Raw genomic sequence first — 24,694 nt, forward strand, 5'->3', positions numbered from 1 at the left:
AGGTCTCCAAACAGTAGTCTGGATGTTGGGTGTAAGTTCAATAAGGAGTTGAAATTGGCCTGTCGTGAAGGTATTACTACAGTTGTTATGGAGGATTTCACCATGCAGGTAGACCATCAGGGTGGTACTGGACTCCAAAAAAGGGAGTTTGTGGAGTGCCTCCGATATGGATTCTTAGAACAGCTTCTACTGGAGCCTACCAGGAAGAAGGCAATTCTGGATCTGGTGTTGTGCGACGAACCGGATTTGATCAGGGATCTCGAAGTAAAGGAGCTATAATGAGGTAGTGACCATAATATGATAGGTTTTAATCTGCAATTTGAGAGGGAGAAGGGAGAATCGGGAGTGTCAATATTGCAGTTGAACATAGAGAACTATGGAGCTATGAGGGAGGAGCTGGCCAAAGCTCAATGGTTCAATACCCTAGCAGGGATGGCAGTGGAACAACAATGGCAGGTATTTCTGGATATAATGCAGAAGATGCAGGATCAGTTCATTCCAAAGAGGAAGAAAGATTCTAAGGGGAGGCAGGGACGGCCGTGGCTGACAAGGAAAGTTAAGGACTGTATAAAGATAAAAGAGTAGAAGTATAACATAGATGAGCGAGAAGCTGGAGGACTAGGAAACCTTTAAAGAGCAACAGAGGATAACTAAAAAGGCAATACACGGAGAAAAATTGAGGTACGAAGGCAAACTGGCCAAAAATATAAAGGAGGATAGTAAAAGCTTTTTTAGGTATGTGAAAGGAAAAAAAAATGGTTAAGACTAAAATCGGGCCCTTGAAGACAGGCATTTATTATGGGGAACAAGGAAATGACAGAAGAGTTGAATAGGTACTTGTGATCTGTCTTCACTGGGGAAGACACAAGCAATCTCCCAGATGTAATAGTGGCTGAAGGACCTAGGGTAATGGATGAACTGTCGGGAATTTATATTCGGCAGGAAATGGTGTTGCATAGACTGTTAGGTCTGAAGGAGAAAGTGAAGACTGCAGATGCTGGAGATCAGAGCTGAAAATGTGTTGCTGGAAAAGGGCCTGAAGAAGGGCTTATGCCCGAAACGTCGATTCTCCTGTTCCCTGGATGCTGCCTGACTTGCTGCGCTTTTCCAGCAACACATTTTCAGCTGTTAGGTCTGAAGGCTGATAGGTCCCCGGGACCTGATGGTCTGCACCCCAGGGTACTTAAGGAGGTGGCTCTAGAAATCGTAGACACATTGGTAATCATTTTCCAGTGTTATATCAATTCAGGATCAGTTCCTGTGGATTGGAAGGTGGCTAATGTTGTCATACTTTTCAAGAAGAGAGAGAGAGAGAGAAAACAGAGAATTATAGACCAGTTAGCCTGATGTCAGTGGTGGGAAAGATGCTGGAGTCAAATATAAAAGATGAAATTACAACTCATTTGGATAGCAGTAAAAGGATAGCTCAGAGTCAGCATGGAGTTACAAAGGGGAAAACGTGCTTGACTAATCTTCTGGAATTTTTTGAGGATGTAACTATGAAGATAGACAAGGGAGAGCCAGTGGATGTAGTGTATCTAGACTTAGGGCATATGGTATTGGGGGCAAGGTACTGACTTGGATTGAAAATTGGCTGACTGACAGGAAGCAAAGAGCAGTGATAAATGGGTCCCTTTCAGAATGGCAGGCGGTGACCAGTGGGGTACCACAAGGTTCGGTGCTGGGCTGCAGCTGTTTAAAATATACATCAATGATATAGATGAAGGCATTAAAAGTAATATTAGCAAATTTGCTGATGACACAAAGCTGGGTGGCAGGGTGAAATGTGAGGAGGATGCTATGAGAATACAAGGTGACTTGGACAGGCTAGGTGAGTGGACAGATGCAGTTTAATGTGGATAAATGTGTGGTTATCCACTTTGGTGGCAAGAACAGGAAAGTAGATTACTATCTAAATGGAGTCAAGTTAGGTAAAGGGGCAGTGCAATGAGATCTAGATATTCTTGCACATAAGTCAATGAAAGCAAGCATGCAGGTACGGCAAGCAGTGAAGAAAGCTAATGGCATGCTGGCCTTCATAGCAAGAGGAATTGAGTATAGGGGTAAAGAGGTCCTTCTGCAGCTGTACAGGGCCCTGGTGAGACCACACCTGCAGTATTGTGTGCAGTTTTGGTCTCCAAATTTGAGGAAGGACATTCTGGCTATTGAGGGAGTGCAGCGTAGGTTCATGAGGTCAATGAGGCGGGACTATCATATGTTGAAACATTAGAGCGACTGGGCTTGTATAGACTTGACTTTAGAAGGATGAGAGGAGATCTGATTGAGACGTATAAAATTATTAATGGATTGGACACTCTGGAGGCAGGAAGCATGTTTCTGCTGATGGGTGAGTCCAGAACCCAAGGACACAGTTTAAAAATAACAACTCTATCCTCATTTAGAATAGAGTTGAGGAGAAACTTCTTCACCCAGACAGTAGTGGATATATGGAATGCTCTGCCCCAGAAGGCAGTGGAGGTCAAGTTTCTGGATACTTTCAAGAAAGAGATGGATAGAGCTCTTAGAGATAGTGGAATCAAGGGTTATGGGGATAAGGCCGGAACAGGATACTGATTGTGGATGATCAACCATGATCATAATGAATGGTGGTTCTGGCTCGAAGGGCCAAATGGCTTACTCCTGCGTCTATTGTCTATCTCATTTGTTAATCCAGTACTGCATCTTTCACTGGTGGTAATTTCTTTAATTTCTTCATTCTTGCTAGACCCTTGGTGCCTAGTTTGCCCAGAATTTTATTGTGTCTTCTGCCATTAAGATATCTTTATCTTTATCTTCTGTTATCATTTCTTTGGTCTGTGCATCTAAGAGCCCCAGGTTAACTTTCACTAATTTCTTTTTCACACATCTATGGAAGCTTTGATGATTTGTTTCATATCTATTTCTTGTTTACTCACTATTCCTTTTCGTTTTTATGGATTTCTTGCGTCATTCTTTGAATTCTAAAGTTTACCCAATCCTAGGGTTTGCTGCACTGTTTGACAACATTATACGCATCTTAATTCATTATTATTATTCTGGCTGTACCATGTATCCTGTGAGGTTTTTATTGTTTGAAAGGATGTATACTCATTGCAAATTGTGAGTTAATTCTTTAAATATCAACCACTGCTTATCTCTCATAACATCTTTAAGCTAAATTCCAATCCATCTTGGCAAGGATGGCCTTCATACCTACATAGTTGTGTTGTTCAGGTTTCAGCCCATCATTGCAGTCTTAGTAAATCAAATTTTAAATAAAAATCTGTCATAACTTGATTACTCTTCCTTGTTTGTTCTTTACTACAAGAATAGCCCTTTGTCATCGCCCAGAGCTACATCTAAAATAGTCTGTTCCTAATTCGTTCCTCAACATACTGATCTAGAAAACTATATTGTAGACATCCAATTAACTTCTCCCTAATGCAGTTATTACTGCAAGATTGGTTTTCCCAGACTGTGTGAAGGTTAATGTCCCCATAATGCATAATTATTGTGATAACTTTGTTATTTGCCTCTAATTAAGGAAGGCTATGGTTTTTCAGTTTCAAAAATCACCCATCAACATGTGAAAAACCTAAAGTTACAAATCAAAATTTTGTTATATTTGCAGTGTTTTTGTTCAAAGTTTGAAGACTACTTGAAATCAGTTCATTGTCATGCCAGTAATTTTAAAATCAACTGAAGAAATGGTTCTGTTATCATAACTTAATTTATTTTATTGAAATGCAATTACTTTACAGTCAATAGATTTTCTTTGAATGTGATTTAACATTTTAACTAATCAAATGTTATTAGTTCATAAATCAAGGAACAAGTACAATTACAAATGCTAAATAAATATAACGATAGAACTTGTATTTCTTTGGTGCTTTTCAGAATACATCTCAAAGCAAGACTAGCATGGTTCCAAAAACAGCAATGTGATATTGTTTGCAAGTCAAATATTGACTTGTACAGTAGGAAAGCGCTGTTGCTTTTTGCATAATACTATGAAATATTTTGTCTATTTCAATGTGTAAGTGGAGCAGTACAGCATTGGAGTATCAACCTAGATAATGTATTAACGTCAATGGAGAATGGCTTGAAACCAAGACGTGAATTTGAAGGCGAGAGTGCAATTTTTTACACCAAGGCTGGTGCCTAGATCCAAATAGAATCAAAATTTTAAAGAATTTGAGTTGCTACCTCATTATACCAGCTGCAGTTGACAAGAAAGTGTTGATAATGGAAAGAAAATTCTTAATTTATAGTCTATCATTCTGTGGTCAGTTTGCACAGGTACAACACAAATGCGGATGAGAGAAGCTCTTTAGGCTAATTTAATTTTTCTATTCATTGTTGTAAAATTAGTTTTCTCTCTCCCTTTGCTTGGTATCATTTTAGTGACGAGCCTAAGGTTTTCACATTGGATACCATATCAAGAAGACCGGTCAAATTAGTTTTCAAATTCAACCACTCAACATGATTACTGTCTTGCATATATTTCTTTTGAACCAAAGTTTCAGCTGATGTGCCCTTGTTTTAATAGCTGGACCTTCCTTAAGGGAGTACTGTTTCCCTCAACTGTACCGTTTAGTGTCTCTGTACTTTTTCCAGATCCACACCCAGTCAGCCACTTCCAGAGTGGGCAAGCCTAGTTGCCTTGGTTTTCTTCATAATCATACTGCTTGATGTCAGGGATCAGTTTGTAATGTCTTAAAGGCTTGTAAATTTCCTTTGTATTTTGGTGAGCACAACTCTGGTGTAGTCTGAGCTACATCCTGTACAACTTTACTATAACATCCTTTGATTTGTACTCCACTGATCAAACAAGTGCTTTTCAGAATTGTAATTCTTTTGTTCCCATATTATTGTGATTTAACATGTTAAAATGTTATTTTTCTCCCAGATTCCTTTCAACTGCATCCAGTATATATTTCTGCAACCAGTATATATGCATTATGCATTGTTTTCTTAAAATATTTAGTGAATTTCATACATATGTATTTAATTTATTATCATTCAAAATGATGGTGTCTAATGTGATATTGTTATTCAATTACTTTACAATACTATGGGTATGTCCAGGTATTGAGATTACAAGAGCAAATGTATATTATGTTTAATCTTTAAAATGTGATTCCATGACAAAAAGAATTGCACCTACTGCCTTTTCTTTGACTGCTGCTACAGATTTTTAACAAGGCAGTGTGTATGATGCCAAAATTTTGTAGATATTTTTGCGTTTAACATATAATAGTTCTGGAGGTAATTTGTAATACTCTTGTTCTATAAGTTAGTAATGAATGGGCTAGCATTTAGGACCAAAGCCTCGTAAATTAATATTTCATTTCCACTATCTTAATATACTATCTCTGTGTAGGGAATTTCAAGATAGAAGAGATGAGTGACACCTCGCATGACAAAATGGAAATAGTAAAGTGAAGCCTCAAAAATGAATAATGGCCACTTGGGTAGGTACCAGAGAGTGCCCTACACCAATGGAACCATACTGCAATTGGGGATCGGGGGAGGAATTGAAAGTTTTTTTTGTATGTAGTTTAACAGACAATTTTCAAGTACTGATAGAATGATACAATTCTATTTAGTATCTTAAAACCTCCTCAGAGATTACAAAATAGCTGAAATGACAGTCCAAGAAAATCTTCTTTCTTCTGATCTTTCTTTACTTCCCTTAGTATTGGATTGAATACTATTAAGATTAACAGCACGTGCCATTGTTAATGTGTAAAATGGCCAGCAAATTCATGGATTTAAGAAGAGTTGATGAGATCCAAATTTACAGAATTTGTTGATTGATTTGTTTGAGCATCCTGTTATTTTTAAGTAATTAATGGATTTGTACATCAGTTGCCCATTAGGCTTGCCACAGAAAGTTAGGAGTAGAAACTCTCAGCGTCAGTACTGTTTTTTTTAAACAAAGTGATTATTATTAATACAATGCAAATTAACTTTCCTGATCCAGAAACAATTATAACCGTTTTCATTTCAACGTATAATCAGTTGTTGTCAGAATTTGAAAATTATTTGTTCGTTTTTGTCTCTTTTCCTCTCTCTTAATCTAATCTATTTTTCTGTATTGTTTCTTAATCCCTAAATCTTGCTGGTTAAGAAGATACGCTGTTGTTTCAGCCTTTCACTGAAATGATGTTGTGTTGCTCTCATGATCAGTTCACACTTCTGGAAAATGATGACAAAATATTTTTTGAATTGCAAAGTACAAAAAGCAGTTGAACTTCCAGTCTGTGCCTCAAGTTATCAAAGTCTAGCAAGAATTGGTCCAGTATCTTTAGACACTTATTGATAGATATGTTGAAATGCTTGACAACAAGAAAGGCACAGTGCCAGAGACCCAGATTTGATTCCGCCCTTTGGCAACTGTTTGTGTGGTGTTTACATGTTCTCGCTGTGTGTGCACTGGTTTCTTCCACGTGCTCAGGTTTTCTCCCACACTCCAAAAATCACTAGGGGGACATTTTTAAGGTGAGAGAGATTTTGAAAAGGCATGAGAGACAATTTTCTTTACATAGTGGGTGGTTCCTGAGGAAGTGGTGGATGTGGGTACAATTACAATGTTTAAACAACATTTGGATAAGATGAGGAGCAGGCAGGTGGGACTAATCGAGTTTGGGATTATATTCAGCATGGACTAGTTGGTCTGAGGGGTCTGCTTCTATGCTCTATGACTATATGACTCTGAATCTATGTGCAGATTAGGTGGAATGACTATGCTAAATTGCCCACAGTGTCCAGGGGGGTTCAGGCTTGGTGCACTGGCCATGGGAAATGCAAGTTACAAGGATAGGGTAGGGATAAGAGTCTGGGTGAGATGCACTGTGTAGGCTCGGTGTGGATTCAATGGGCTGAATCCACGCTGTAGGGATTCTATGATTTGATGATTCTGCTCTAATTATTGAATATGAAACCGTATGCAGTGAGTAATATTTTCTTATACCATAATGTTTACATTAAAATTGAAGGACCAAAAAAGCCCTGCAAAACTCTGTATCTGTATTAAGTTATTCCCTACCTAACCTATTTGGAAGATAATTTCAGTCTGTCAACTATGTGATGTGTTTCCTGTGCATGATGCATATATTCACAATGCAATGAGTTCTGCATAAAGCAAATATTAAAAGCTAAATCTTCATGTTCAAGTATTTCAGAGGTACCTGAATTAAGCAGTAGGACTTTTTTTTTTGGCAAATATATAAAACAATTAAAAGAAGTGTTTCAGGTTAGCTGTCATATTTTTAGGCCAGTTAAAATAACAGATTGAGATTTGTAGTTGCACTACAATTCCTGTTTAATCAATATCTTTGCTAATTGAGTTTATTTGTAAGCTAATGTTTGTTTCCTGGTAGGTAGCAAGTAACTGCACTATTATTGTTTCGCTTCTATAATGAGGAGAATAGACTCATTAGACCAATAGTTCCCAAACAGTGAGCTCCAAGGCAGTACTGGCAGCCCTGGAGTGGAGACCGTTTGGGACAGCCCTGAGAGTTGTTCCAAGACACTTTGATATCTCTTTGTTTGTGCTTACTAATATCCATGATTTGAATGGCCCTTCCTAAAAAAATGTTCTTGGAAGTCCACCATTGCTTGCAAAATGGTTATGAAAAAATTCATTGCTCTGTAGTTACCCAGCTCTTCTTTAACTTCACCCCCCCCCCCCCCCCCCCCCACCGCCTCCCAAACTGACTTCAGGGTTACTGCAATTTTAAACATTAAAATTGGGTGGCAGTTTTGGCAAATGTTTGGGAAAGACTGCTTTAGCTTAATTTATTTCTTAGAGTGACAGGTTTTGCAGTCCAGCCACAGTATTCCAAAACCTGATGTGCTTGCAAGTGAATCCTAATTTTTTAGTGATAAATATTTGGCAGTTATTGCTGAAAGTCACACTGTTCCCATACATAACATCTAGTTATAAAATATTATGCACAACAAGGGAAACACCAACAGCACAACTTCCTGCATAGATTTTTCTTTGTTAATTTTACTGCTAGCTTGATATCATCCTTGCCTTTTTCTGTGTATTCTTTTGTGTTCAACACTGCCCTTTCAATATTGTTTAGGAAGTCCCCTTGCTCGTGCACCAAAACCGAAATCTGCACAAAAAGATCTTGTAGCTCTTTGATTTGATTTTCAAGGTTGATTAATTCCTTGTGGCGAGTCTCAATTTCAGACAGATGACCTTTAGTAATTTTGACATCACTGAGGAAGTTCTCATTGAAAACATACCATTTGTCATGTTCCACCATGTTGTTTAGCTCCTCTTCTGATACTTCCTTTCCAACAACTTCAAGCTGGCGCTGAATGAATTTCTTGCAATTTTCTTGCTTTGTATTTAGAACAGTATTGAAGTCTGACATGCCTGTCTGATATTGCTTCAACAGCATTAAATATTGTGTCCTCTTCATTCTTGAGATGATTGCATCTTCTCCAGCCTCAGCCTCTGATTGCTGTGCATCCTTTGATAATGTATCTAAATGTTTGTGAATGGACTCAGCTTGGAGTTTGATTTCTTTAACGAGGTTGGAACTGTCTTTTTTAATAATGCTGAACCGACGTGTGGAAGCCATGGTGGTACTCTGTTGACTCAGTTTCTTTACATCATTATTTAGTTCATTGATTTCATCTTGAATTTTCTGTGCACCCAATAAGAAATTCTCCATGACTGGCTCTTTTTCAAAAATAATGGCCTGTTGTTTAAAGTAAATACTGTCTTCGGTTTGCTTGCTTTCTTCACCTTCATTGCCTGTCTTAAGTTCAGCCTCTTTTGCCCGTTGTCTAAGTTCTTGAAGCCGATCCTTCATATTCGCTAGCTATGGTCTGCTACAGTAAATTATCTTTCAATCAGCACAAGTGCTGTGTCCACGGGTCCTTGAATTTGTGTCCTTGCAGACATTTTTTCACCTGTGTAAGCAGGAAATATTTTAAGAATGTAAAATGCAAACAATTTTATTTTATTTTACAAATTACTGTAATTTCTGAATAAAAGCAATGGGTTTACATTATGTTTTGTACAGGTACTTTTGGTTTGAAATTTTAGTCAGTGGGTTTTGTTGGATGCTAGTAGAAGGATTTTTATTCTGCAGATGGCTATGTTAGACTTTTATTGAAGAGTTACTTCCATAGCTTAAGACAAATTATCAATAATGATTAGGGATGAAAGACAGACAAAATGTCATACTAGTCTGGAGCAAGTTTCTTAAATGAGTTCATGTCCATCTAGTTTGTCATACAGCATCAGGTAACTTAGGTGAAGGAAACACCTTGAATGTTGGACAGCTTAATAAGCATTATTTTCACCACAAAGGTACAGGTATTCTGTAGGTCCATGGTTGGCCAGGACATTAAATCTTTAAATACCCATGCTTACTGTTGGACAATAAGTAGTAATGGCAAGAAACTTGAAAGTGTTTCTAAATGGATTTCAGCCTGCAGAGTTCGTAATTTGGGTAATAGATTGATTTCCAAGGCTAATTAACCTGCACAAACATGGACTTTACTACCACAGGTGCAATCACATATGTAGCTATCACGGCATAAGTTGAGCTTTTCTCTTGAATTGGGGTACAGGTTGTTTTGCTATAGCACAACTGTTGCATTCCTCTGCAGCCTTGCACATTAGAAATAATGCTATGGGAAATTGCTGTAGAAAATCGTGCTGTGGAAGATCGCTATAGAAAATCACTATACCCACTCAGTAGAAAGTTTACGTTATCCAAACAACATCCCCAATTTGTCAATCTCATTAAAACCAATTCGTGTTAACGAAATACGCAGTATACCAGAACAACCTGTATCACTGTGTTTTGTATAGTTTCTCAAAAAAAAGTGACGTAACCACACAGATTATAATTAGGAAGATTGTCTTTTGCTGGATGTAATGGTCATAGTCATACTTTTCACAATATGATTGAGGCTTACACAATTACTTAAAGTCTTGATAAGTCATCAACTGACTGTGGTGGGATGTGTAATATTTTACAGGGAAACCTGTCAAATGCAGATCAAAGATCAAGATGGACAGTCTGTAACTTTCCAGTCTGGCTTAGCTTTGTCTTTAGAATATTTGGTATGCTATTATTTTACCCAATTTGACATGAACATATATATAATTAACAGTGCAGATTGCACCACTTGAAAGATGAGCTACATCTATGCTCTGAAATGGCAAGTTACTCCATCTATGCAGATACTGAGCCAACCCGTGGGGAATACAATAGCATCGATCTCCATAATGTGGATAAAATAACTTTTGGTGCCTCCAGTAACTTATAACAAAATCAAACCAAGTATCATTTTCATTATATTTGAAACAGTTAGAAGAATAGTTCCTTTGGGTTTGTGAGGGGAACCACAGCTGATTTATGTCCCATGCCCTTTATATAACTCAAATAATGAATATTTTGTTATAGAAGTTACGTTGAATTTGTAAGTATGAAGTTCTTGTGCATATTTTTTGCATCAGAAAGTGAGTTTTTTTTTAATCCATCTGAAACATTTTGCACTTTCTTGTGCACCATAGTTTCAGCAAATGTGTAGCTCTACAACGTGTATATTTTAAAAATGTATTTATTAGAGAAGTTAGAGCACAAGGTGATGTGCCTTTCAAAAGGAAATTTGTAAAGTATGATATATAAATGTTTGAAAGCTGACAGTAAAGGTCAGTAAAGCTAAATATTATTTACAAAGTGAAAACGTTTGATTTTTTTCATTAGAGCATTGAATACAAAAGTGAAGTTGTGTAATTGGTTGATATTGGTTAGGTCACAGATGGAGGATTGTGTATAGTTCAGTCAGGAATCAGTGTTAAAATGCATTAAAGGTGAGAGACATTAGTTATATGTGCTTACAAGTAGTTGGCGCTATTTCAGTAATCACTTTTAAAACTAAGGTAGATACTTCTTTGAAAAATAAAGGAATTAAGGGGTATGGTGAAAATGCGGGTAAGTGGAGCTGAATCCATGAAAAGATTAGCCATGATCATATTGAATGGCTTATCAGGCTAGATGGGCCCGACGACCTACTCCTACTCCGAGTTCTTGTGTTCTTATCATCTGTCTTGTGTTCTTATCATCTGTTCCCTCACCTCCTTTCTCTTTCTCATAGAATTGGTCCTGGTATTAATTGCTACACTCTGATCTCTTTGGTACAGGTGTCAATTTAGCAAATTTAAACTATATAGCAGGTAGCCATGTCCATAATTTGTACTGCTGCAATAAAATGGTAACAGTCTGTAAATAATACTCAGTGCCATGTTAAACACAGGCATAGTTTTAAACGACAGTAAACAATTTATTGAAAGTATGCCAACAACAAGATTTCTCTCTCTGTAAAGGAATGCTCTCGACCCTTGGTAAAACAGTTTGAATATGGGCTAGAAGTTGGTCTTTATGTGTGTATTCATTCTTCTAGCTTTAAATGTAAAACCTGTTTTGCTGTACCAAGGAGGAAACATGTTTTTAGTTTCATATTTAAAGTTTTTTTTAATGTGAGCTTTTTTACATGTTTTAAAATCTTTTTTTAACATTATGTTTTCAATGATCTTTGAAAACCCTTGAAGTGAAGAGATGTGGATTAGTAGTTTGGTGCTGGTAAAATAAAACTCTGTTCTTACCTAGCAACAGGGATTCAGGGACACATAGAGACACAGAAAAATCCAGAAGGAAATCAGTGATTCAGTCTGTAGATTTAGTCCAGAGATTAGAGATAGGAATTTTAAACTCTAAGAAATCTAGCAAGACCACTGGGAACTAAGTTTACAGAGCTCATGTATCCTTTGAAGTTTATGTAGCAGGGGGTTAGTTTGCAATTTATTTGAGATGTCACAGGAAACAGTACCAACTGAAGTAAAAGAAACCCAATGAATGTGCAGAAATTCACCAGAAGGAAACTGGCTGCATCTGTGCAAACATGAACAAGATACCTTTAGTGTGGACATAGTTGTAAACCTTTGTTTGGGTTTGGAGTTTGTAAGAAAATTGCTCGGATAAAAGGAATAGAATGATGTGAATAATTTTCTGATGTTTTTAATGATTCCTGTCCAACTCTTTCATCTAGTGTCATACAGTTCGCATCTTTTTTCAATTCTTTGTGTTGAAAGTACATAGGCAGACTCTTATGTATGTGTTTTAAAACCCAAAGGTGAAGTTAATCATACCAAGTTTTAACCTGGAATCTGACTTGTTCGTTGGGTACATTAGCTGGGATCGAATTAGCACAAATTGCTCGATTTGCCCTGTATTATCTCGTGCTATTTAGCTTTTTTCCCATGATAAAACAATGTCCTAACTATCAGAAATTTGGGTAAATTCCACAAACGATACTTACTTTCAAATGTTCATGTGCTTTTCTAAAGAACGTTACACAGTTTTGTACATTAGTTTGAAATATATTATTTAAATGAAGTGAAACTTAGGAAAATAAATAACCAATGCAGATAGTAGGAGTGGGTAATAAAGGCTGAATTACATTGCCCATGTACCATGGATTGATTTTTAAAAAAAGATTGAGTTCAATATCCTACTATGTATTTATTTTATATTTTGAAAGCAGCTTTTGTTTTTAATTTGTCTTCTGTAGAGTTTGCGTATCCTTTCGATCTGTTGACTTTGCTGAATTTTGGCCACTTTTCTAATGAACTCAACTGACTGTGTCTCTTGAAGTTTAATCCATGGGGCATTTTTTTTAAAAAATGATCTTTTAAGTTGGTGATTTGTACTTATGGCTGATACTATGAGTCATGCTTCAAAACTGTGTACATTGTAGAGTTTGTCATAGTCCATGAGAGACGTACATAATAATGATGTCATATCAAGATGCTATGTCATAAATGTGGGAAAATCACAACAAACATTTGGAATTATGTAACATTAGTTTGGAAAGCTCCTTATTCCTCAGCCAACCTTGCAATAACTGGTAAGTTTGCAGACAGTAACAGTTGAAAAAGGGCCAACACAAATTTTCTGCTAGAGACCTTGACTCAATACCCAAGACTGACTTGCTGAGGAAAGAAGACAAAGGACTCATTGCTAATTAGCTTATTGCTAATCTTCCTTATGAAACAAGAAATAGGTACTGTTTAAGAAGTTTTAAGTATTGCAGAATCTGAATAACATATGTCCATCACAGTCATTAGTATGCCAGCTAGTTTTCAAACAAAAGCTGGTGGCAACAAACATTCTATTCCCTGTTCATCAATGGAGCTAATCTGTCTAATTACAATTCCATGTTTTCAGTTTGCCAATTATAAATCATAGCAATTACAGAAACTTGGCTCAGGGATGGGCAGGACTGGCAGTTTAATGTTCCAGGATACAAATGCTACAGGAAAGATAGAAAGGGATGCAAGAGAGGAGGAGAGGTGGCATTTTTGATAAGAGATAGCATTACAGCTGTGCTGAGGGAGAATATTCCCGTAAATACATCAAGGGAAGTTATTTGGGTGGAACTGAGAAATAAGAAAGGGATGATCATCTTATTGGCGTTGTATTAGACCCCCTAATAGTCAGAGGGAAATTGAGAAACAAGCTTGTAGAGATCTCAGCTATCTGTAAGAATAATAGGGTGGTTATGGTAGGGGAGTTTAACTTTCCAAACATAGATTGGGACTGCCATAGTGTTAAGGGTTTAGATGGAGAGGAATTTAAGTGTGAAAGAAAATTTTGTGATTCAGTACGTGGATGTTCCTAATAGAGAATGTGCAAAACTTGACCTACTCTTGGGAAATAGGACAGGTGACTGAGGTGTCAGTGGGGGAGAACTTTGGGCCAGTGACCATAATTCTATTAGATTTAAAATAATGATGGAAAAGGATAGACCAAATCTAAAAGTTGAAGTTGTCAATTTTGACGGTATTAGGCAAGAACTTTCAAAAGCTGTTTGCAGGTAAAGGGCACCTGGAAAAATGGGAAGGCTTCTGAAATGAGATAACGAGAATCCAGAGGAAGTATATTCCTTTTAGGGTGAAAGGAAAGGCTTGTAGGTATAGGGAATGCTGGATGACTAAAGGAATTGAGGGTTTGGTTAAGAAAAAGAAGAAAGCATATGTAAGTTATAGACAGGATGGATCGAGTGAATCCTTAGAAGAGTATAAAGGAAGTAGAAATATACTTAAGAGGGAAATCAGGATGGCAAAAAGGGGACATAAGATAGCTTTAGAAAATAGAATTAAGGAGAATCCAAAGAGTTTTTACAAATATATTAAGGACAAACGGGTAACTAGGGAGAGAATAGGGCCCCTCAAAGATCAGCAAGGCGGCCTTTGCGTGGAGCCGCAGAAAATGGGGAAGATACTAAATGAGTATTTTGCATCAGTATTTACTGTGGAAAAGGATATGGAAGATATAGGCTAACATGGTGCCACTGTTTAAGAAGGGTGGTAAGGACAAGCCAGAGAACTATAGACCAGTGAGCCTGACCTCAGTGGTGGGCAAGTTGTTGGAGAGAATCCTGAGGGATAGGATATATTTGGAAAGGCAAGGACTGATCAGGGATGGCTTTGTGCGTGGGAAATCATGTCTCACAAACTTGATTGAGTTTTTTGAGGAAGTAACAAAGAGGATTGATGAGGGCAGAGCGTTAGATGTGACCTATATGGACTTTAGTAAGGCGTTCAACAAGGTTCCCCAGGGGAGACTCATTACTAAGGTTAGATCTCACGTAATACAGGGAGAACTAGCCATTTAAGTATAGAACTGGCTCAAAGGTAGAAGACAGAGTGTCGTGGTGGAGGGTTGTTTTTCAGAGTGTGGTGGTGGAGGCTTGTGACCAGTGGAGTGCCACAAGGATCGGTGCTAGGTCTATTACCTTTTGTCATTTACATAAATGATTTGGATACGAGCATAAGAGGTACAGTTAGTAAGTTTGCAGATGACCACAAAATTGGAGGTGTAGTGGACAGCGAAGAGGGCTACCTCAGATTACAACAGGATCTTGACCAGATGGGCCAATGGGTTGAGAAGTGGCAGATGGAGTTTAATTCAGATAAATGCGAGGTGCTGTATTTTGGGAAGGCAAATCTTAGAAGGACTTATACACTTAATGGTAAGGTCCAAGGGAGTATTGCTGAACAAAGAGACCTTGGAGTGCAGGTTCATAGCTCTTTGAAAATGGAATAGCAGGTAGATAGGATAGTGAAGAAGGCGTTTGGTATGCTTTCCTTTATCGGTCAGAGTATTGAGTACAGGAGTTGGGAGGTCATGTTGCGGCTGTACAGGACATTGGTTAGGCCACTGTTAGAATATTGCATGCAATTCCTGAGTTATATCAATTCTAACTCTTGATGGTCTCCTTCCTATCAGAAAGATGTTGTGAAACTTGAAAGGGTTCAGAAAAGATTTGCAAGGATGTTGCCAGGATTGGAGAATTTGAACTATAGAGAGAGGCTGGGGCTGTTTTCCCTGGAGCGTCGGAGGTTGAGGTGTGACCTTATAGAGGTTTACAAAATCATGAGAGGCATGGATCGGGTAAATAGGTAAAGTATTTTCCCTGGGGTGGGGTGTCCAGAACTAGGGGGCATAGGTTTTAAGGTGAGAGGGGAAAAATATAAAAGAGATCTACGCGACAACATTTTCACACAGAGGGTGGTAAATATATGGAATGAGCTGCCAGAAGAAGCGGTGGAGGCTGATACAACTGCAACCTTTAAAAGGGATTTGGATGCGTATATGAGTAGGAAGGGTTTGGAGGGATATGGGCTGGGTGCTGGCAGGTGGGACTAGATTGGGTTGGGATATCTGGTCAGCATGGACAGGTTGGACTGAAGGATCTGTTTCCATGCTGTACATCTCTATGACTCAATGTAGTCATTGATTGATGAGATTTAAAATAACATAGTTTTTCCATAACATAGCTTTTTTGCCATAACATATATTGCTTATCAATCTGTTCAGAGATGTTACACTTCTCAGGAGCTGTTGAGAATTGAACTTGAACCTCTTGGTCCAGGGATAGTGACATCACCACTGCACCATAAGAGGGCCCTATAACATGGCATTTACTTTGCAATCCATCATTCCAACGATGTGAGCCTTATTTGCGGCAACACAATTATTATGATCACTAACAAGCTGATAGATTTATAAGCAATGCTAGAAATGGTCTTTAATGGATGATTGACATTTATTTCTACTCCCAGAGCACAAAGTTTGTTTCTAAGTCTCTGTACTTGCTGTTCCAATCCATCCAGCTACTTCTGGGACTATTCCCATCTTCACTATTTCCACCAGATTGTATGCAGTTTGTGGCAAATCTTTCATGTAATGTACAAGATCTTTAATTCAAATGTCCAATAAAGGATGGCAACAAAGAATAATGGCACTCATGGCAACAACTAATTCCATCCAGAAGTAGTGGAATGGAGGTGGTATTATTCATTATATCTAGAAAAGATATGCAGGAATAAGAAGATCCACTCAGTTAAAATGTCAAATTGGCCTGGATGATTTCAGTTACATATCCTGAATATTTACATGGGTTTCTCTAGGAATATGTGTTTTCAACAGCATGCTTTGTGTAATGCAACACTTCTCAGGAACTTAACTATTACCTATAGCTAGTTTTGACAAAATGGTCTAGCTGCTGCTGAGTTGGCTGTGGAGCAATGGTCAGTTATTTTTTTTTTCCCCTTTATTCTTTCAAGTGATGTGGGTATCACTGACCCATCCATAGTTTCTCTTGAATTGGACGGTTTACTCAGACATTTCAGAGGACTGCTAAGATTCAGAGTTGTATGCTGGCCAGAGCTGCTAATTTCCCTTCCTATGTGACAGTTTCATAGACACTGTTATGGAGATTGACTTTAATTTTATATTTCTCAGAAATTGAACTCATTATATTAGCTTCCAGTGTGGGAATTGAAACCCTGCTCACCATGCACAAGCCTTGGTCTCTGGATTACTACACCAGAAACACGACTGCTGTGCCACTGACGACTCCTGATACTGTGAAGCTGTCCAAATCAAGAACTAGTTTACTAATTATCTTCGGGCATGCAATTGTTTTAAAAAAAAACTAATCTGCTGTATAAACCGCATTCATTGTTTTCAGTCAAACATTGAACTATTTTTATCTTATCACAAAGTCATGAAATTATTATGTTGTAGAAGGAGACCATTTGGCCTCCGTTGCTGCACCGACTCTTTTATATTGTGCCAGTCTTCTGCCTTTTCCCATATCTCTGCACACCATTTCTATCCAAAAAAAATCCAATCCCCCTCTTGAACCTGCCTCTACCACATTTCCCAGCAGCGCATTCGAAACCCTAAGAACTCGCTGTTTGAATTTTTTTTCTCACATCACCCTTGCAAAATTAGAATTTTTCATATTGACAATAAAGAAAAGAATTACAGACATAATGAGAAAAGGTTTTGTTATATTTGCAGATTTGTAGCAAGTTCTCTGAGGGCTGGTAAAGCTATGAACTGCTTAGCATTGTCAAGGACGTCACTGAGGAAAGCTATGTGACTGTCCAAATAGCCAAGGGGAATCAGCAGAAGGCTGCATAATTCACCATGTGAACGCATTGAATATGTTTCCTGTTTTCTTTCAGGTCCTACTCATTCTCTTTGAAAGCCAGAATTAAGCTTGTCTTCACCATAGACTTCAAATGTATTCACATGCTAACAATTTGTTGTATTTAATAAAAGCTCCCACGTCACTGTTTATTCTTTTCACAATTACTTTAAAATTGGTGTCCCTTGGTTAATATAGAAAAGTAAATTGTGAAGAGAATATAAGGATGCTACGAAGGACTACAGATAACTTCATTGAATACAAACAGATCTACCAAATGGAGTATGATGTAATTGCCTATTTAGACAGGAAGAATAAAAAAAAAGAAGCATTTTAGCTCAATGGCAAGCCAATGCAGAGCTGAGATGCAAGTGACCCACAGGCAACATTCCCACTAAGTTGCACAGTGACTGGCATTGGCTGACTTCCAGTTCTGAATGGCGGTGCTGTGCACAGGTCTCAGACCTATGCACCAACCAGGAAAATTACACTGAACACTGACCACAAGTCAAGAAATTTCTAGATTCATATCCGTAAGAGTTTGGAAAAGTAAGAGATGAAATGTGTCAGGTCCAGAAGGGGTTTGACAGTGTGGATGTGGGCTAGGAATCACTGCTCAAAAATGAGATATTTTTTCACAGATTAATTTACAGATGAGAATTTTTGCTCTGAGGGTTGAGAATCTTTGGAACACTTTACCTCAAATGTATTGGAAACTGAGACATTGAATATTTTTGATGCAGAGGTAGATTGATTTATAGTAAGTATGAGAGCCAAAGGTTATTGGGGTAAGTGGGAAAGTGCATTGAAGTTTAGAATCGGATCAACAATCATCTTATTAAATGACGGAGCTGGATTATGGAGTCAAATGACCTAATCCTGCTCCTAACTCTTCCAGGAATCCATGTACATAAATCACAAAAGGCTAGGATGCAAAAAGTAAACAAGAAAACCAGCAGAATTTTATTATTTATTGTAAGGGGAATTGAATACAAAAGTAGTGTGGTTATGCTTCAGTTATATACACTGCTCTGGTGAGACCGCAAGCAACGTTCCCACTAAGTTGCACAGTGACTGGCATTGGCATGCTGATCGGGGTACTGACTTCCAGTTCTGAATGGCGGTGCTGTGCACAAGTCTCAGACCCATGCACCAACCAAGAAAATTAGACAGAACACACCACAAATCATAAAAATCTGTACTTTATTGCTGTCCTTATTTAAAGATGTAAACGTGGTAGAGACAGTTCAGAGAAGACTACTACCTGGAATGGTGTAGATTGTTTTATGAGGAAAGGTTTGACAGGCTAAACTTGTATCTAAAAACCAAAAGAACTGTTGATGCTGTATATCAGAGGAGAAAGTGAGGTCTGCAGATGCTGGAGATCAATACTGAAAATGTGTTGCTGGAAAAGCACAGCAGGTCAGGCAGCATCCAGGGAACAGGAAGGGCTTATGCCCGAAACGTCGATTCTCCTGTTCCCTGGATGCTGCCTGACCTGCTGCGCTTTTCCAGCAACACATTTTCAGCTATATATCAGAGACAAAATAGAAATTGCTGGATAAGCTCAGCATGTCTGGCAGCATCTGTTGAGAGCAATCACTGTTAACATTTCACGTCCCGTGACCCTTCCTCAGAAAACTTGACCTGAAACGTTAACTCTAATTTCTTGCCACAGATGCTGCCAGGCCTTTTCCAGCAATTTCTAGACTCATGTCCACAAGAGTTTGGAAAAGTAAGAGATGAAATGTGTCTGGTCCAGAAGGGGGTTGATGGTGTGGATGTGGGTTAGGAATCACTGCTTAAAAATGAGATATTTTTTCACAGATTAATTCACAGATGAAAATATTTGCTCTGAGGGTTGAGAATCTTTGGAACGCTTTACCTCAAATGTGTTGGAAACTGAGACATTGAATATTTTTAATGCAGAGGTAGATTGGTTTATAGTAAGTATGAGGGCAAAAAGTTATTAGGGATAAGTAGGAAAGTGCATTGAAGTTTAGAATCGAATCAACAATTATCTTATTAAATGATGGAGCTGGATTATGGAGTCAAATGACCTAATCCTACTCTTAACTCTTAAGGATCTTTGTCACACTATTAAAAAGCTGTGCCACAATCAACATATATTACGTTTCACAAAATATATATTGACAAAGTCTGAAAGTTTTTCAAAGAACACCAGTACATTTAATAGGCAAGATTTCTCTCTTTCAAGTTCATGCTGACTCTTTTTATTTACAGAAATGTTCATCTCCCTCTTTCAGATTCCTTCTAATTCTTTACCCATAACAGATGTTGGACTCTGCCCCATTTTTTTCTGGGCTGTCACTGTGCTTTTTAAAGATTAAAGATAAACACCAGCTCCTGATTGTTATACTTGCTGCTTTCCAATCTTTGAGGGTTTTCATTTCTAATTCCTTAAACGTAATGTCAAGATGATTACTGATTTGTGTTGGGTGAAGTTCCTTGTATAAAGTTCGTTGACCTGTGCTGCCTGTGCCCATTTTCTTTCCTTACATTGTCAGTGATCAGCTTATCTGAAATTTCTTCTAATTAGTTTCTGTGTTCTCCCTCTCAAATCAGCCATTAACCTGTATGTTTGGAGACTGTTCTAGTTTTTTCTAAAAAAAAGTAAAGAGTAATTTATCTTGCACACAGTGAAACCAAAGTTACTGAAAAAGCTCAGCTGGTCTTGCAGGATCTGTGCAGAGAAATCAAAGTTAATGTTTCTGGTCCAGTGACCCTTCCTCAGAACCAATTCCTCAGAACCAGTTCTGAGGAAAGGTCACCGGACCTGAAATGTTAACTTTGATTTCTCATCACAGATGCTGCCAGATCAGCTGAGCTTTTCCAGCAACTTCTGTTTTTATTTCCAATTCACAGCATTTGCAGTTCTTTCAGTTTTTAATTTATCTTGCACACTTGCTATCCTTGTTTGTGCTGTTTGCTATCCCAACTTCATTTTAAATTTGGTTTTCCTAATGAGCCTCTTAACCACATTGCCTAGTTTTTATATCTTTCTCAATCAAATTGTACTGTCCATAGAATTATACATAAGGACCAACCTTTTTTCCCCTTATTCCCCCAATGATATGTTTCATTTGCTATCCACTGTATTTCCAAACACAAATCAATTTTAACCTTTCTTTTCTCTGCAACAGTGTTGACTAGTTTCCTGAGTTGCCCCTAAATACAGCCCTCGTAAAACTGAATTCTGAAATCGAACTTTTTCTCTTTTCTACCACAAACCTAAAGTTAAACTCCTCATGATAACTGCTACCAAGATGTTATCTTACTGTCGCCTGCTTTACCATCTCCTAATGGTTATAACAATTGCAATGAAACAGAATCTTTTACTTTAGGTAAACATTTCACGGCATTTCACTGGAGCATAATCAGATAAAAATTGACACAGCCACAGGAAGGAATCTAAAAGAGATGGTGACGTAGTTGTCATGTCATTGTGCTCGTAATCCTGCTCTGGAAACCTAGGTTCCAGTTATACCACATTGAAATTTGTATTCAAATAATAAAAATTTGGCATTAAAACTAGTCTAGTGGTGACTGCAAAAATATTAGTTGTTGTTAAAACCCATCAGATTCATTAACATCCTTTCAAGGAGGAAATCTGCTGTTTTTGCCTGTTCTCACCTACATGTGATTCCAGACCTGTAGTTTTGTATACCCACTACAAAGCATAAGAAAAGGAATAAAGCCAGACCTTCTGTCATTGACTTATTTATACCTGTTTATAATATATTCCTATCATATTTGGAGTTTAGTTGTCAAAATTGTCACAAAATATGGGTGTGAATTAGTGTTGGTGAGGGGCTTAAGAAACTATCTCTTCCAGAGCAGAGACCTAATCCAGCATGTCAGAAAGCAGGGTCCCCCTGGACTGTAATGGAAAATTGTTTTTACTGTGGTGGTTTGCGACACATTGGGTAAACATTGAAAAACATCAGCTTGTTTTTGATTCAGCATAATCAGTGAAATATAGTTTAAGTATGACCTAATCTCTTGTTTGTTCCAGAACATGATGTTTTAAGAAAGTATCCCAAAAAACATTCTATGAACTCCTCAGCTCGGCTACCTTTGCACACTAAAGGATCAGGCTCAAGAGGCTGAATTGCCTATTCCTGCTTCTAGTTCAAATTTGATTTTTTTCAGTCTATAAGTAGATTAAAATTCCCCATGATTGTCCCCTTTCTTTTCTGACAAGCTCTCAATTGTTCTTCCTTTAATACTTGATCTTGCCATGTCATTACTATTATGGAGCTTATACAATGCTTTCACAAGTGATTTCTTGACTGTTATCGTTTTCTTATCTCTACTCAAACCACTCTTGTGTACTGGTTTCTTTATCCTAAATCAGAATCTCTATTATACTACTGTGTGTGATCCCCAGTTCTGCACTAAACCTCTGTCCTGCTTCATTTCCTTAGTTTTGGAATAGGGTAAAGTATTTAAATATATGACAATAAATTTATGATCTTTTATGATTTGTAAACTTACATAACAAAATTAATGTTAACCACATATTACTTGGCACATGCAACTTAAAACATTCTTAAAACATCTATAATCAGTGTACAGTACCTTATGCAATCAAACTAGAATTAATGGCGTTTGTTCAGAATCTCAGCTGAAATTGTGGCTCCCTGGATATAAAGTGAGGAATCTATGCATTGTAGCTTCCATGGTGTGCTTGAAGTCTCTTAACAGCAAGCTGCATTTTAAGACCACAATGGCTTTCCTTTAATAGTTGTGCATGTTGTAAACATTAGTGGGGAAGCAACTTCCGACTGCATTAAGTGTTGTGAGTTCTCAGACTTCGAAACCTGGCAATCCTCCAAAGAAGATGTGATCGGACTGTTTGGATGTTTAAATGACGTCAAGAACAAGAAAATTTCTTCATGTCATTTCCTGCTCTGGGAATCTGGTTCTGCCTGTGGGGAGCCTTTCAGAGGAGTACAGTTCTTTGTCAGCTGTCCAATAGCTTAAAGCCTATAGAAAGAATTCCAAAACCCTCAGTATGAAGTATTAAGTAATATAGTTCAGAAAGAAGAAACACCCTGACCAATAACTTTATATAATTTTAATATATCTAGACCCCTAATAATATTGTGCCACATTTTGTATTTCAAGCTAAAATATTAAATACTAATTTGGGATGGCACAGCCTGATAAGCAAGACCTTTCCCAAAGGAACAGTAGTTTCACTGATGTAATTTACAAATGCATGGTTGACAAGGCATCACAGTAATTTGCACTATAGTCATAATTTACTGCATTGAAAATAGTTTACCAAAAAGTTATTTTCTAAGGTCAATTTAGTGCTTATAAATCTGGCCTCTATTTAGCACAAATTGTGTATTTCGTTTGCATTGAAATTTTGTGCAAACAGTTGTTTTACAGCATTGTGCATACAGCCTCCTATTTTCCGTGAATTATGGTCAGTTATTTAAAAGCATATGGATTGCAGTAACTGTTTAACATCTAAGGGCAAGAAGGACAATTGTTTACTTTATAAAGAAGGACAATCATTTACTTCATAAATAAAATGAACAAACATCATTGTTTCATATTCCCCTTTTAATTGTATTGGCTTACATTAAACCATTGAATGCTAAAGAAGTAACCAGTAAAATTGACTGAGAGAGTGAATGTTGTAATGCAAGAGAAATAACTGCATTAGGTAGGTCATCTCAAGTTGCTAAAGCACTTGGTTTGGTTGAATCAGTACATGTGGTGATTAATTTTCTTCAACAAAATATTATTTTTAACAAAATAGGAGAAAAAGTAGTACAAAGAAAATTAATTAATATTTGTTTTTATAATAGTGGGTTGAAATTCTGAACCAGAATAGAAAGTCTTATAAATATACTTCAAGCTTGGATATGCAATTACAAATCTACAACTTGATCAATTTGGTAACTGGATAAAATTAATTTTTCAATGAATATTATTATGGAAAAGGAGTTTTTCTGAAATGCAGTTTTCTTCATACCATGACAATTAGGCAAGAGCAAAGTATTCTATCACACTCTTGACTTGTGTCTTGTGGGTGATGGACAGGCTTTGGGATGTCATGAGACAAGTTAGTTTTTGCAAGATTTCTAACATTTGAACCTGTCCTTATAGTTCATTTCAGCTTCTGGTCAACTTTGCCAGAACAGAAATGTTTTGATATTTGTTCATACAATGTGAACATTGCTGATTAGGTGAACATTTATTGCACATCCCCAACTGTCCTTGTGAACAGAACAATGAGCTGTCGTCTTGAACTGCTGTAATTTATATGTGTAGATGCCCATACCAAGAAATGTCTGAGAGGAAGTTCTGCAATTTTAATGCAGCCAAATTAAAGGCACACAATAAAATTCTAAGACAAGATTGTGTGTGTAGCTTGGAACGGAACTTGCAGGTGGATTTGTAGGAACTTGTAGGCAGCTGCTGTTCTCTTTCTAGATGGTCGAGATTGCAGGTTTGGAAGGTGCTGTCAAAAGAGCCTTCCTGAATTGTTGCAGTCTGACTTGTAGATAGTGCGTACTATTGCCAAAATATGCTGTGGTAGAGAGAGAGAATGTTTAAAGGGCTGATCAAAGGGGCTGCTTTCTCTTATTGTTTTGAGTTTCTTTAGCTGAAAGAGCTGCACTCATCCAGGTGGAAAGTATTCCATTATCATCTTGACTTCTGCCTGAGTTGATTAATTTGGCATTTGTTTTATTTGTATGGAGCATACATTTGCCATCAGAGTTTTTAGGATACTTTTCATTTATGCAGTAGCCATGCAAGATTTTCGTTTAGGCAACTTACCAGCCTTCTGGACTCAACATTGGCTTCTGTCACAGATATTAACTACTCCCATGTGTCTTTGTTTTGAATAGCAAATGCTGGTAAATAAACTTGCGGTTGCCATTTAGTAGCAGTGAAAGTAACATATCATCTCTGCTGGAGCAGGCTGTGGAACAGCATGACATACTTTATAGGTATGAGAGGTGTAACCAACAATAGAAAATACATTCTAATACATAGAAATCACCACAATTCACCACTGAGCTGATGTGTGATACATCAGGATGGTTTATCCTCTATCCGGGAGAAAGTGAGGTCTGCAGATGCTGGAGATCAAAGTTGAAACTTTATTGCTGGAACAGCACAGCAG

At 37.5% G+C, this 24,694-nt stretch overlaps 2 protein-coding genes across 5 annotated transcripts in view; one reads left to right on the plus strand and one right to left on the minus strand.

The window, feature by feature from the left end:
• Positions 1-24,694, plus strand: part of arl13b (ADP-ribosylation factor-like 13b) — a 110,042-nt gene that overhangs the window by 53,936 nt on the left and 31,412 nt on the right. The window lies entirely within an intron of this gene.
• Positions 7,686-22,453, minus strand: stx19 (syntaxin 19). Its single transcript, XM_043700791.1, has 2 exons — positions 22,126-22,453; positions 7,686-8,916 (listed from the first exon to the last, which is right to left on the minus strand). Exon 2 carries the CDS (start codon positions 8,814-8,816, stop codon positions 7,935-7,937), a length of 882 nt encoding a protein of 293 aa, XP_043556726.1. The 5' UTR covers positions 8,817-8,916; positions 22,126-22,453; the 3' UTR covers positions 7,686-7,934.

The sequence above is a fragment of the Chiloscyllium plagiosum genome, chromosome 12 (assembly GCF_004010195.1).
Source record: "Chiloscyllium plagiosum isolate BGI_BamShark_2017 chromosome 12, ASM401019v2, whole genome shotgun sequence".
In the NCBI taxonomy this organism is placed as follows: Eukaryota; Metazoa; Chordata; class Chondrichthyes; order Orectolobiformes; family Hemiscylliidae; genus Chiloscyllium; species Chiloscyllium plagiosum.